At 43.8% G+C, this 15456-nt stretch overlaps 1 protein-coding gene across 1 annotated transcript; it reads left to right on the top strand.

Annotated features, from left to right (window-relative positions):
• Positions 1-2860: 2860 nt before the first annotated feature.
• On the top strand, positions 2861-13933 carry GRSF1 (G-rich RNA sequence binding factor 1). The gene is made up of 10 exons (XM_081876986.1): positions 2861-3304; positions 6567-6723; positions 7833-7988; positions 8103-8246; positions 9094-9229; positions 10065-10240; positions 10371-10492; positions 11313-11448; positions 12285-12371; positions 13733-13933. The coding sequence occupies exons 1-9, from the start codon at positions 3005-3007 to the stop codon at positions 12344-12346; spliced, it is 1389 nt and encodes a 462-aa protein (XP_081733112.1). The 5' UTR covers positions 2861-3004; the 3' UTR covers positions 12347-12371; positions 13733-13933.
• The last annotated feature ends 1523 nt before the right edge of the window (positions 13934-15456 follow it).

Raw genomic sequence — 15456 nt, 5'->3', positions numbered from 1 at the left:
TTTGAATTAATCCAAGAAATGTTCTTTTTGTAAAGGTAGCTGATTGTTTTAGATATTAACATGAAATTAAAGTCAAGGAACCTCCCTGGTAGCAGAAAAACCTGTACCTTTGTACCGTGAAGCCACTGTTCTTTGCCTGTTAATAATTGGTTCTACTGCAGCAGTATTAAGGATCATCATTTTTATCAGGCCTTTGGTTTAATTTCCAGCATTTGCCTCTTTATTTCAAGTAAAACTTTCGCACCTGGGAACAAACTATGAAGCAAATTAATTTTCACATCACTATCTTGAACCTGAATAAGATATGTTGCCTTTATTACACATGTGAATAATGTATATAAAAGCAGAGATTAGATACCTAACCAAGCCTTGAAGAAGTGAAATGCCCTGAGATCTGGCATTCCACGACGAGTTCTATGGAAACACTGCTTTTTGTTTGTGTGGGTATGCCCCTTTACTGCAAACATAAGCACATTTTCTTAAAAGTGTTCCACTGACATCAATAAGCCTGACCTCCAAATAAGTGTGCTTAGGACTGGAATGTAAAATTAGATAAATACAATAAATGCAGAGAACCACAGTGAAGCATAATAAAACACAGCCTAAAAATTCAGACCTATTATTCTCTTCAAAATATGTTGTATTTCAGTTTATATTAAATTACAATTGTTACTGCAGCAAGCCAGCAGTACTATTTTGGCTCAGTAACTGCCTTGTGAGATAATTATATAACCTGAATTATATTCTGTTTCTACCGTATGGTTATTGTCATACTGAAAAGGGTTACGGGTCAGTTGAGATGCTTACTCTAGTATGGGAAGCTCTGGTAGTCTACTGCAGTGTTACATAACCACAAACTGTTAAGACACACTAAATCAGATCTGTCATTTGAGGTTATCCACTCTACCAAATGGGCATAACGAATTACTCTGGAATGGCCATACAGCTGAACATTCACAAAACCCTTTGGCTGCGAGATGTCTTTTTCAGGCTTTGTGAACCAATAAAAAGTTGATTATTAGACAGTCACACATGGTAGCATAAAAACTGTAAAAATGTGCAATTGCAGATTTGGTATGTACTCTTTTAAGTTCTATTTTGAGATTGGGGGGGAGATGACTTGTTAAGAGAATCATCTTCTTTGGCGATCACTCATAGCTGACTAAGATTGTTTTCCATAAAGATGGTTTTAACAGTAAGTCCGTAAGTGACTGTGGAGTCCAATTCTGGATCAACATGTCATTCCACAGTGGGGACATTGGTTTCCAGGCAGGAGTGGATCACAGTGTGGATTTGCCAAGTGTGCCTTCCTCTTAGCATGTTTCTCCCTTGTGTCCTGAGTTCGAGTGTCTTCAAAGCCCATGACACCTTTGGTAAAGGCTGTTCTTCAACTGGAGCACTCACAAGCCAGTGTTTCCCAGTTGCCAGTGTTTATACTACATTTGTTTTAGATTTGCCTTGAGACAGTCTTTAAACCTCTTTTGTTGACCACCAGCATTAATATATAGCTCATTTCATGTTTTTGGAATTGTATATCCAAGGTTGTCATTTGCTTTTCGCTTTAGCGGAAGTACTGATCTACTTGGCAGTTTAAACTTTTCAAAAGACTACCCAAATCGGAGGTGTCCTCAAACAGAAATGCACCTTCTAATCCAGCATCAGTCAAGCAAAGGCCCTTCAGCACCCTACAAACAAATCTGCATTATCTTGGGGGGAGGGGTTGGCTAAGTGATCCTTGAGGTCCTTTCCAACCAGGGGTGCCAACTTGAGTAAAATATTGGGGGAGGCAGGCAAGCCCCACACCACATAATCCATCACAAGATACACACATACTTAGAATGGCAATGCCCATCAACTTGGCCCCCTCAAATATTTTATTGAGGGGGGATCGCAAAGGGACCTTGGCCCCTAATAATAATAATAATAATAATTTATTATTTATACCCCGCCCATCTGGCTCGGTTTCCCCAGCCACTCTGAGCGGCTTCCAACAAAACACTAAAATACAATAACCTATTAAACATTAAAAGCTTCCCTAAACAGGGCTGCCTTCAGATGTCTTCCAGAAGTTTGGTAGTTATTTTTCTCTTTGACATCTGGTGGGAGGGCGTTCCACAGGACGGGTGCCACCACCGAGAAGGCCCTCTGCCTGGTTCCCTGTAACTTGGCTTCTCGCAGGGAGGGAACCGCCAGAAGGCCTTCGGCGCTGGACCTCAGTGCAGAACGATGGAGATGGAGACACTCCTTCAGATATACTGGACCGAGGCCGTTTAGGGCTTTAAAGGTCAGCTCCAACACTTTGAATTGTGCTGGGAAACGTACTAGGAGCCAGTGTAGGTCTTTCAAGACCGGTGTTATGTGGTCTCGGCGGCCGCCCCCAGTCACCAGTCTAGCTGCCGCATTCTGGATTAGTTGTAGTTTCCGAGTCACCTTCAAAGGTAGCTCCACGTAGAGTGCATTGCAGTAGTCCAAGCGAGAGATAACCAGAGCATGCACCACTCTGGCGAGACAGTCCGCGGGCAGATAGGGTCTCAGCCTGCGTTGGCTCTCCTACTTCCAACTCTACCATTGCACGATTCCCTCAGGTGTTGGGGCCCAACAGGGCCTTCTAGGGGTCGACCCCCTTACCCAAAGCTGCGGGGGAAGTTCTCTCCTGAGCCCACCCCCAAATAAACCCGCTCTGAGGAGAACCGAGTCCCCTTCACAGCGCTAGGCCTCGCTTCAGCCCCCGGGCTCCGCCGCGCTCCGCCTGCCAGGAGCGCCTCCCACGTTCCCTCACGCGAGGCCCAGGCCTCGGCCTCGGCGTGAGGGGCGGGCCGAGCGAGCGAGCGAGAGGCCTCCTGGGATGCCGCCTCCTGACGCAGCTCCTCCCTGCCCGCCGTGGCTCCGCTGCAGGCCGCTTGCCTCCTCCTCCTCCGCGCATGTGCCTCAGGCTTTCGTAGAGGCGGCGACAGCGGCAGCCGCGGAGACCACCACGACGACGCCGGGGCTTCCGCCTCCTCCCATGGCCGGGACGCGCTGGGTGCTGGGCGCGCTGCTCCGGGGCTGCGGCTGTAGCTGCAGCAGTTGCCGCCAGACCGGCGCGGCCTGCCTGCCGCTGCGCCACGCCGCCTCCGCCGCCTCCTCCTCCTCCGCCGCCGCCTCCGGTTCCCTCGGCCTCTCCGGCCGCCGCCGCCTCCTGTTCTTGCTCGGGGCAGCCACGCAGAGCCGCGGCTTCGCCGGCTCCGCCGGGCCTCTGCCCGGCTTCGGCGCCCTGAGGAGCTCGCTGCTGCCTCCGGCCCTCGCGGGGAGATGCTACAGCCAGGTAGGGGAGGGGAAACGGGGAACCGCCACCCCCCAGACTTCGGGGCGCCTTCGGGGAAATGGTTCTCCACACACGCAGCCTCCCAAAAGTGGGCGCGTGAAAGGAATGCTGTTGATTTCGTTTCTGTCCCGCTTTGTGGTGTTTTTCCTCTCCCCCCCCCCCCCGCCTTCGACAGGGGATCGTGTTCGTGCATTTGCTCCCGAGGAGTGCAGGGCGGGTGGTGCCTTTTTTTATTCTCGCGACGACCCTTTTGAGGTGGGCTGGGGGGGGGGACAGAGAGAGACTCTGGCCCAAGGTCACCCCACCTGCCTTATGGCTGAGTGGGAATTGGGACGGGCTCTCTGTGGACGGTGTAGCTTTGGCTTTCTTTTGCTAACTTATGCACACGTGCACACACACACACACACACGTGTGTGTGCATATATATATATATATACACACACACACACACACACATATACATACACATAGGGACACAGGTGCCACTGTGGGTTAAACCACAGAGCCTAGGGCTTACCGATCAGAAGGTCGGCGGTTCGAATCTCCGCGACGGGGTGCTCACCCAAACTGATGTTATTGATCTGGGTCGTTTCCTGAGATTTATATGTCACTTGGCTGTAGGATGAAAAACCCTCTAATGCGGTTTGCACAAGATCTTGCATCTTGCAAGATGAAACAGTGATACTGTCACTAAAAGGAAAAAAGGACACAGCCAGAATTCGAAACATACAAGAAGTTAAAAGCACAGGAACGCAAATAAAGACTCACGTTGGTGTAGACGCTTTGTAACAGGGTTGTTGTTTTGGGGGCGGGGGTAGCGTTTCGATCCGAGTTATGGGAGAAGCTTTTTTGTCATCTCTCCAGAGTGATCCTGTCCTTTGAGACCTCTGAGGGGGTTGCTGCTTTCAGCTATTGCATGGGTAGGCAACCTAAGGCCCATGAGCCAGATGCAGCCCAATCGCCTTCTCAATCCGGCCCACGGACAGTCCGGGAATCAGCGTGTTTTTACATGAGTAGAATGTGCCCTTTTATTTAAAATGCATCTTTGGGTTATTTGGGGGGGCTGCCTGGTGTTTTTACATGAGTAGAATGTGTGCTTTTATTTAAAATGCATCTCTGGGTTATTTGTGGGGCATAGGAATTTGTTCGTGTTTTTTCCCCAAAATATAGTCCAGCCCACCACATGGTCTGAGGTGCACATGGTGGACCTGCCCACGGCTGAAAAAGGTTGCCTACCCCTGAGCTATTGCCTGCTCTTCCCAACAAAGAAGCTCCCCATCCTTCTGTTTCTCAGGGCAAAGCTGTACCGTATTCTGAAGGACTAGGAAGAAACCACTTGTCTTCCTAAACTGCCAGATTATGTTGCCAGAGCAGGCTTGGGGATTCTCTCCCCAACCAAGCTGCTTGAGGGTGGTCCTTCTGACCATGATATTCTGTTTCTTTCTCTCCTGGAGCTGACCAGATGTGAAGGAAACCTAGGTGCTGTTAGCTGGGTTTTCAGGTCGCCCCATTGCCCTTTCTAGTGCAACGAGAAGACAACAGCTTCTGTGATATTACAGAAGCTTCTTGAGCATTCTTACATTTGGGGTGAGGTGGGGAGAGGGGATCTGCTGGATGGGAAAGGGACCTTGTGTACTGGAGTCCTACTTCTGACCTGGCATGGCAGGTGAAGGAGAAGCCTCAGGGTTTCAGTGGCTGGACACCTGGAAGCATGGTGCTGGCCATGCAAAAACCAGCACTGCTGGCTGCCTAGCTGTGACCCCCTAATGTGAGGGTGCTACCCTGAACACCTTTGGAAGGAAGAATGGCGTATAAATTAATAACTAAATAAGTAATAGATCCCAGTTCCCTACCCCCATCTCTAACTAATACTCCAAACTCTGGAGAAAGCTGTGCAGCCTTCTTGTTTCTTCATCCACCAGTTTTGTTAGGAGCCTTTATCTCTAACATACCCAATTCATGAATTGATGAAAATATGCTTTGTTGACACTGGAGGTACTTCCAGACAACCTATTTTTTGAATAGGTTTGTTGGATTTGTTTGCAGAGAGATTAGAAGACATGATCATTCAATGGGCATTCATTCTGACTTGTTTGTGGGGAAGTTAGATGGCAGTTGCATAAAAGCAAATGTTATCCAGCACTTTCCAGTGCATTTTTCCAGTTTTTTGCTTATCACCAAAAATCAAATCTTTTGGAGAAGTGGGTTTGTTGCACAAGACCTCCCAAACAGCTATATCTGAGCAGCCTAGATTTGCCAGTATGTGAGTGAGGTGGAATCTGCACTCATATAAAAACTGTTCTGAAAATGCTTTTTTTAAAAGTGTTTTTAGAAATACATTGAATTTTCCATAAGGCTCACCATCTAGTGTCACATTGCATATTGCACTTCAGACACACTTAAAACACTTTATTTGCAGCTATATAGCTGAGTCCTCAATCTCACCTAATTGTTGACTAACCCTGGCCCTCAGATGTTTAAGGGAAAACATCCAAATTCAGCTAGGTACCCATTGCTTCACCACGTGGTCCTAGTAACTGAGGAAAGTTTATTTTTCCCCACTCTTTGTGCATACTTAAGATTAAAGCAGCAATTGTAATCCACATTCTTGATTGAAAGTCATTTGAAGTAATCAAGGATGCCACCCTTGTTCCTTTAATTCTGCTTTCCTTTCAAATTATATTAATAATAATAATCTATTTATTTATTATATCTCTCAGCAAATATGTAACATAAACTCTTTTCATCATCCAGATCATAATGTGTTTTCACCTTGGTGCTGAGAAAATTTCCCATCCCATTGAAGAGACACACTTGTGACATTGAGGACATGCCTCAGAGCTATGTTAGAGTATCACATGTGCTTTTTAAGCAAACTGGTCCCTGCATGGGACATGCACAGGATGCTTCAGTCCACTTGTCACATTGCAGTGATGTCAGGTGACCTATTTTTGCCCATGTGATTTGAAAACAAACCTTGCAAGCAGTCGGCTGATTTCAAGTGCGGACGAAGCCCTGCAAGCAGTGCTCCTCCAGTGTATGGCGTCAGGTGTAGGGAAGGTGGGCATGGCTTGGCTGAAATGGCCTCACAGGCCCAAATAGGTCCATGGGTCCCACCCTGGTCTAGATAATACGGAACTAAATGGACCAATAGTTTTGACTCGGCACGAGGCAGATACCTATATTCCTGACTCATAAATTGTGCCCTGATTATATGTTTAGTTACAAATATAATGTTGAAACGACAACTCTCTCTTTGAAGGAGCACAGCCCTCCATTTCATGATGAATATCCGCCTCTCTCAGAGTATGACCCATCTCCAACTAAGTCGCGTGGCGAGGAAGATGATGTGTATCTTATTCGGGCCCAGGGTCTGCCTTACTCCTGCACCGAGGAAGATGTTCTCAACTTTTTTTCAGGTAATTTCATTTCCACCACCCCCCCGACCAGGTGACGTGGCTAAGGGTCTGGACTACAAATCACATAAAATGCATGCTTTAAAGTTGCATGTTGGGTTTTTTAATGGGGGGCAGGGAGGCTGGTCCGAACTGGGGCTGCCAGGAGGGAGAGGCAAAGCACTTCAAGCAGCTTCTCTCTTTCAGCTAGAGGGCACATGGGCACAGCCAGGATTTATGTTGTGGGGGGCAGGACCCCCACCTGTCATCATCCTCTGTCTGGCTCCGTCTAGCAGATTCAGAGTGAAATGTCTCAACAACAGTTGTTTTAAATTACTTTCCTTTGACCCCAAGTGCTCAGAAAAATCTGTCAAAATCTTTCTACAATTTCTACTTTTAGTTAAGTGTTTTTATTTATTTACTTGATTTAGGAGGAGGCAGCTTCCCCCATACCCATGAGAGGGCGGGGAACATATTTGTTTGTATTGATCTCTAAGCAGCTCTGAGAGCCTTTCCAGCTGTAGAGCAGGATAAAAATGTTTCCAGTAAATAAGGCTACATACACTAATGTGAGGCACATATGCTGAATTGAACTATGCAGGAGTTCTGGCTAACCAATTAATTAAGTTTAGATTTCCATGCTGGCACAATATGTCTGGGACTGTGTACTTCTGTTGAATCTGTTCAGAACTGTATTGATCGCCTACATTTCTGTAGAGCTTCTCCTGGTTGCAGAGCCTGTAAAATGGCTATTTTCAGAAGCTCACAATTCCCTAGGCGTTCTCATTGGCTAAAGCAATTAATCATTGCTATATGTATTAATAAGCACAGAGGGTTTATAAGTAACTTGGCACACCATGGAAGAGCATCTTTAAAAGTAGCAGTAGATGTGCCAACATACTGAATTCCCAGTTCTGTAGCTGAGTGGAGTTGTTGAATCCTTGGAGCTTTTAATACAGCCCTGGAAATACTGGACAGTCATCCAAATAGGGCTACCTCATTCAGGCCTTGTCCCTTTGGTGTAGGGGAGTTTAGTGGCATTCTGGTATGAAACATCAAAATGTCCCATTGCATCTGAATCAGAAAAGAAGGCACCTGAAGTTCCTTCATCTACCTTCTTAATAACCTTGTAGGCAGCAAGATTCGAAATGGTGTGAACGGCATACACTTCCTCTTAAACCGAGATGGCAAACGCAGAGGAGATGCTTTGGTTGAACTGGAGTCAGAACAGGATGTGCAAAACGCCTTGGACAAGCACAGAAGATATCTGGGTCAGCGTTATGTGGAAGGTAAGCTTCTTTTTTTTGCTCGGGATTAAGTATGATTCAAGAACTCATCGCACTATTCCAACTATTCATCGCACTATTCAAAAAAACTCTTGTTGGTTTTTTTCCCCACTGCAGTTTTTGAAATACATAATGAGGATGTTGATGCCATCATGAAGAGCTTGCACTCCAGTTCAACATCTGTGACAAACGATGGAGTGGTGAGATTGAGAGGCCTTCCCTACAGCTGCAATGAAATGGATATTTCTGAGTTCTTCTCAGGTGATTCCGCATGGAGTAGCAATTCTGTGATCAAGTGATTGTGAGCCTGTGTCGTCTAATGAAATGGGGATTTTTTTTAAAAAAATCACCTTAGAAGAATCTTGTTTGTTGTACACCTGGTATTGAGATGTCAAATGGGGTTTCTAGGGTGAGCAGGAAAAGTTAACTCAAAGTGGGGAAGGGGGATGCAGAAGCAGGTTTAGATATGACTAGAAACTCCTTGTTTTCAGATCAGGAAGAATTATGAGTAATTTTTTTTTCAGATCAGGAAGAATTCTGATAAAGAGGATACAAGGATGATCTGTTCTTTCCCAGAAGGGTCAAGTAACAGAATAATTCAGAAAATAGTTTTTAGTGGTGGTGATATTTTGTCACACAGGGTAGAATTAAATGGACACATTGTTTCACATTTACGGTAGGTTTAATCGTGACACCTGGCAGTGAACCAAAGCTGGACATACCATCATAGTGAATCTGCTTTATCTAATTTTGTGCTGTATGAACAAGTGCCCTAGGGGGCCTCCTGCATATCGTGTGTGTGTGTGTGTGTGTGTGTGTGTGTATTTAAATTGAATGGGAGCAGGTCAAAAGGGATGCAGGTAGAAACAGGGGAGTCTTTTGTTTCATGTATTGTATGTTTAGCTTCAGTATCTTGAGACTGATCCATAAAATTTTTGCATCAGTTTGTAAATTGTACAAGAACCAAGTGCTAAAGTGTTAGTGCTGCTATATTTAAGGCAGCCTTTGATGTGCAATTTTATCATGGAGCGTGGGTTCACATTTTGCTCCTCTTAGGAAGAACAGAGCAAAATGTGCCCTGCTGCTACTGTAATGCCTTTTCTTGCAGGTTTGACTATAGTCGACATAACATTTGTCATGGACCAGAGGGGAAGAAGGAAAACGGGAGAAGCATTTGTGGTGTTTGCTACCCCTGAGATGGCTAATCAAGCCTTGTTGAAGCATAAGGAGGAAATTGGGAACCGGTATGTTGCTATTGGATCCATGAGAGGAGTGGTGGATATATATTTTTAAAACAAAAAAAAGCAGGTGGAAGTTGAATGTATGCTGTCTCCTCCAATCAAAACATTATGCTGGATTGGTTGTTGTGAGAAGGGATGGGACTTGAGAGAGGGTGATTGTATGTACCTACATATATACATGGCTTGCTCTGGTCCATGGGGTCATGAAGAGTCGGACATGACTAAACAACAACAACATATATACATTCCAGTATTGTGTGTTTAAGTAGCTAGCAGTGGATATTGGACTAGAGAAACCTGGGTTTGAATTCTGGTGTCCGTCATGGATTTCACATGGTAGATTTCAACAGGGCCTTGTCTTCTGCTCCAGCTGTCATTTTAAATGAGAATAATAATATTGACTCGCTTTATAAGCTTGTCAAGAAAATAAATGAGAGAGAGAAAATACTCTGAATTGGTTCACATGTAATAAATAATGGTTTTGCATTACATGAATGAACTTTGAGCTTGTATACTCCCTCATCCCCTCGTACACTCCAGTTTTCTCTGCATTTGCATTTAACTATTTGCTCTTACATCTGAGCCGGCAAACGAAGGCTTGAACTTTCCCTGTAAGCCATAATTTCAAAACATAGGTTAATTGTGGTTTGGATGTGACAGACCTGGGTTTACATTCTGGTTTAGTTCTTATGTAGATTTGAATACATTCCTCTCTCTGTTTCTGGTTTTTGCAAAAGTAGGAGTGCAGGAGCTTGTTGTCTGAACTGAGCCTTTGCGTATTTGGTAAATATCAATCCTGATCTAACTCTTCTCACTTTTAAAAAAAAAACCATTATAGATACATAGAAATATTCCCAAGCCAAAAGAGTGAAATTCGAACCCACAATGGCTTTTTCCGGGGCAAGATGATGGGCTATCCCACTCTGAAACAAGATTCTGAATCTGTTTTTGACGAAAGTGAGTTGAATGAGGCCTTAAGACCGACTGCTACATATGAAAGTGATAAAGAAAATGGTAAGTCCATACAATACTTATCATTTGCGACATCTGTGACTTGCCTCTTTATGTCCTCCACATGTTGGAGAGAGGCAGCAGGACACACATGTAATTTGCACATGTTCATTCTGCCTTCTTCACTTTGCAGAAGTTTTTAAGCAAGCATTTGAAAAGCCTCGGGATGTGTCGGAGTCTGGGAGTTTCTCCTCGCTTCACTTTGTTCATTTGAGGGGTCTGCCATTTCAAGCAACTGCACAAGATATTATAAATGTACGTAGGGGTAAGATCATTTAAAATATCCTGAACAATTTTATTAGGAACTGCTGTATATATCCTTCAAAATGGGAATTTTAGCTTTTGTCAGTCACTGAAACTTACAAGTCCTGATTAGCCTGAAGCAGTTCTGCAAACAATTTGCTAAAACTCATTCATCCCTGCACTTCTCTCCTGAATGCCACTACTTGTGACCTGTTCCCAATAAGCTTGTGCCACCAGGAAAATCAAGAGCACATTAGAGTATTATTTCAACTTTTAAGTCTTGGAGAGGATTGAGACAGTGAATGGTAACACCTTAATATTCACATTCAACAGCCCTGAGGATTGGGCTTATTGGCCTGTTACTCCTCTAGTACTAATTAGGCTCCCCATCTTGATTGTGACTGATTCCTGGCCTTTAGGAAAATGCTCAGAACCACTTCGTTGTGCATGAAAAGAGAGTGGAGGTGATCTTTCTTTAACATCAATCTCACACAATGAACAGCTTCTGAACTGAGGACCTTTTCAAAAGCAGTTTTGGGTATGGTATGGTAAGGCCTGCACTTTTAAAGAAAACAAGTAAAAAATTCAGCAGGACATGGCCAAAGTAGCTTTTTGATGACAATGCAAAGTGTGTAAGCTTCAGTTGTGGAACAGGTCCAGCTTTGTGCAACAAGCAATTTGGCCTATTATATCTGGACAGCAGCTAAGTCCTTTTAACACATTACTGCTAGTCACAAATATAGAACAGTAATTCCACTGCTTCTGCCCGGTCTTGGTTTTCAGATTTTGATAATTAAAGCTTGACTTTCACCCCACATGCCTTTCTTTAAAGTTCTTTGCTCCTCTGAAACCGGTGAGGATCACTATGGAATATAATTCAAGCGGGAAAGCAACGGGAGAAGCGGATGTTCACTTTGAGACACACGAAGATGCGATTGCAGCCATGGCCAAGAACAGGTCAAACGTGCGTAAGTGGAACTTCTGCATTTTCCCTGGGGACACAGGATTAGGAGGGGACTGCTGAGGCACAGCAGTGTCAAACCAGAAGCAGGAGGAGTATATAGCAACAGCCCTTTGAGAAGGTACATATTTTTTCCTTACTTTAAAAATCCCTTGCGAAGATGTCCTCCGCTGATGTAAACTGCCGGGAACAGAAAGATGACAGGTTCTTTATTTTGCCCTTCCCACACCTACCTTGAGTCAGTATAAGAAAAGATTCCAGAAGCATTCAAATGATCCAGTTGTGCAAATAGTTAGAGAGAGCAAGAGGTTGTGCAGTGGGGCAAATGGGGAAAAACGTTTTGATTGCGCTTTTGATCATCCCAGTTGCAAGCTGCTTTGCCGGGGCGAGTGGATGTAGAGAAAACCATTTCTGCAGCATAATGCCTGAACCTGTTTTGTTTTTAAAACCTAACATAATACTGCATTTTGAAGTATTAGATGCATTGTGTGTGCCTTTTGAGCCTAGTAAAATCATGGTTCATATTTAGTTGCAAGGCTACTGATGACAAGTGAGGAATCCTTACGTGATGACATTGCACATCAGTCTAGCGGTTTCCAAAAGCAGGCAGGTCTTGTTCATTTGCAGTTCCAGAAGTCACTACACAGCTGTGGAGTGACCACTTTAAGCAGCTGTGTCTGCTGTAAACTGGCTTTCTGGAAAAACTGAGGTCAGTAATAATAGGTATCAGGTAAATGGTGGCATGTAGTGCTTGATAAGTGATATGCATTGCTGCATAAACTTTTTCTGCACAAACATTTCAAAGCATGAATGGAAAGTTAAAGCTGTTCTTCTCTCCTACAGAGCATAGATACATTGAATTATTCCTGAATTCATCGCCAAGCAGAAAAAATGGTTGCCAGTGACGATGGCATAATTCCCAAAGTATAGGTGAGTGTTAAGGCAAACTTGAATTTATCTAGGAAACCAGACTGTTTGTCAAGTAAGCATCTGTAGAGATAATCCAATCTATAGCTGCAGTGAATTACAGTGGTGCCTCGCAAGAAGAAAATAATCCGTTCCGCGAGTCTCTTCGTCTAGCGGTTTTTTTGTCTTGCGAAGCATCCCTATTAGCGGATTAGCGCTATTAGCGGCTTAGCGGCTTAGAAAAGGGGGGGGGGAGGGAAAAGACTCGCAAGACGTTTTCGTCTTGCGAAGCAAGCCCATAGGGAAATTCATCTTGCGAAGCGCCTCGAAAAACGGAAAACCCTTTCGTCTAGCGGGTTTTTTGTCTTGCGAGGCATTCGTCTTTGCGGGGCACCACTGTAAAACTTCTCAGAGTGGCCAATGAGATGCTTCTGGAGGTCATGAGGGTATCCAGCTCCCCAGTAACAGACATTCAGAGGCTTGCAGTCTCTGATCCCGGAGGCAGGATGCAGCCATGATGATGTGTAACCACTGCCAAATCTTTTTCTCCATTACAGTAGGCAATTTCAGGCTTGAACCTTTTGGTTTAAGGTACAAATTCTCCTTCTATGGGGTGTTATTCCATTTAATTCAAGGCTTTCAAATGCAAACAGCAAATAATGGTGCAATATTTGAGAAGTAAAGTAGTGAGGAACTGGTGGCTATTATGGAATTTTCATGAGGTAACCATGTGAAATGGCCTTGAGAAGCCTATACAGGAACAAGTTGTGCATGCTCTTCTCTGATCAGGTTACTGGATGTATAGGAAGCTTTTCCCCGCTTATACTCATGCATTCAGGATGAAAATTGAAAGGGTATTTTCTAGTGGAAGCAGTAATTCTTTTTCTGTTTTTCCTTTGTAATCTCTTCTCTGTTCCTATGTAAATTGTGACTTTTTGGAACATTGTCTCTATTTAAATACCTTGTGGTAGAGTTGGCTATAATAAAAAAAGCAGTTAACCAAATTTAGAGCAGCACTAATAAGAGATCTTGTATTCAGGATTTAAGTCTGCTGTGCTAAAAGAAAGTTAAAAACTAAATTCTGCATACAATTTTTATTTTTATTTTATTTTATTTTTTGGTATAATTTTGCTGATCCTGGAAAGGGGAGCGCTTTGCTCTTTGACAACTGGACACCTCCCTGGGCTAAGATTGCTGCTAATTATAGCTCTCACAGTCTTTTAAGCCTGTATTTGCAGGCATAAGGACTGTTGAGATTCTCCAAATGCTAATGACACCCAGCATGTTACTGTTGTGTTACATTTGAGTGCTAAAGAAAGAGGAGGGTATTGGGCCAGGATGACTTGCATTCATATTTGTTAATTCAACACCCTCTTTCCCAACAGGATAAATCAAGATGCATTTCATTTGCACATTTTCCTAGAGCTGGAATATAGGCATCCCCGTAACCAGCAAGGATAAATTCTAAAGGACACTTTTTCTCCTGAATTGCCTTTCAAAGTAAATCTAGCAGCTGCAGCTGCTACCCTGCAAATGGTTTGTATAGGATCTGTTTAAAACCAAAATTAAAGTTGAACTGTCCTTAAGCTTCTTGTTACATGTCCTGGTAGACTGGGGGCCAAGCTGTGATGCACACAGGGTTACGTAAATGTCAGTTTCTAAAGCACGGATGGTTCAGATGCGTTGCTGATTGTTTCACTGTGGTTAAGCAAGATAGATGTGGGCTCTGATTTCAATCCCAACTCAACCGTTAAACAAAGTTAGGGGGAGACGTGTGAGATTCTGCAGCCTGCTGCCAATTCCTTATCGGTGGCAGGTAGAAAATTGCTTATTGGTGGTAGGTAGAACAGTGTTACATCTGCACCAGTCTGTTGCATGGAACTTAATGCCAGAACTGCTCTGATGCAGTAATTCATGGTAGGAATTCTGTGGGTCACCAGCGGACTGAAATGCCCCATAGGAGAGATAATTGCCCAAAGAAAGTCCCTTAATATTGACTAGGATAGGGAAGATGAATTGCAGCATATGCGCAGCAGAGCACACATGGGGCTTTTGGGTCAGATGTTAGATAAGGTGCTGAATACTGGCTATAAAGAAACTGCTATTTCTCCATAAGTAGCTTCAGCTGTATTAACATTTAACTCAGAAGTTAGCAGATTGTCATGCGTGTGGTAAAGACTTAATGCTTTCAGTCTTCATCCTAGTAAGATGGTTAGGTTGATGCAACAGCCCTTGGATCCAACTAATTCCTTACATGAAAACTGATTTTTACCATGTGAATGGTTTGAATTTACCATTACCTTGCTTGGTTCTGCCAGGACATGCGAGAGGACTGATAAGACCGTTGCCAGCATTATACTTGTGCAGCCAAATCCCAGATGAATATGAAGTGTATGGTTGCTAACATATGCAGAAAGTTTAAAAATGCTAGTGCCCATACCTCAGCTTTTCAACTAAACTAGCTAGGCAATGAAAGGATTTTCAGATGGGTGATTAAAGATTGCCAGGTGCTTTAGGCCCCTCTGTATAAATCTGTTCTTTTCATAGTAGAGACCAGCAAGTTTGATAGGTGAAGCTGAGCCCAACTGCTGCTGCTACCACTAAGTATAGTGACAAGTAGGTGTTAGACAATAGGTGTTAAACATTGCTTATTAGTTTTGCCTGTCTGATCAAGTCGATGTATTACTCTTAATAAATGAAAGCTTTTTTTCTTAATGCAGACACTGTGCTTCAGGGTTCTTTATCTGGTTTTCACACATATCAACACAGCTTTCAAAGGCGATACCAGTCCATTAACCATAAGACCTCTAAGAACCACACCTTTCTTCTGATTGTACATAGAAGCTACTTTCAAAAGTAAATGTGTTGGTCAGTTTTGTGTACGATCAGTAGTGCAGCTAGGGTTTATAGAAAACTAGAAGATACAAAAAGTTCCATAAAAATAGTTTCGTCTACAAGGCAAGTTTGCCACAATATAAGGTACTGTGTCATTGAGCTGTTAAGCACAAGAGCCTTCCATCAAAGGTGGTTTGCAAATTCCCTGTGTTTCTAATACTCTTGGTATCAGTTGAAATACAAAAGCAGCCAAGGACTATGCACTTTAAAATGC

This window comes from Podarcis erhardii (genome assembly GCF_964252035.2).
Source record: "Podarcis erhardii genome assembly, chromosome: 9".
Lineage (NCBI taxonomy): Eukaryota > Metazoa > Chordata > Lepidosauria > Squamata > Lacertidae > Podarcis > Podarcis erhardii.
Note: the sequence above shows the minus strand (reverse complement) of the source record. Positions and strands in the feature narration are given on the sequence as shown.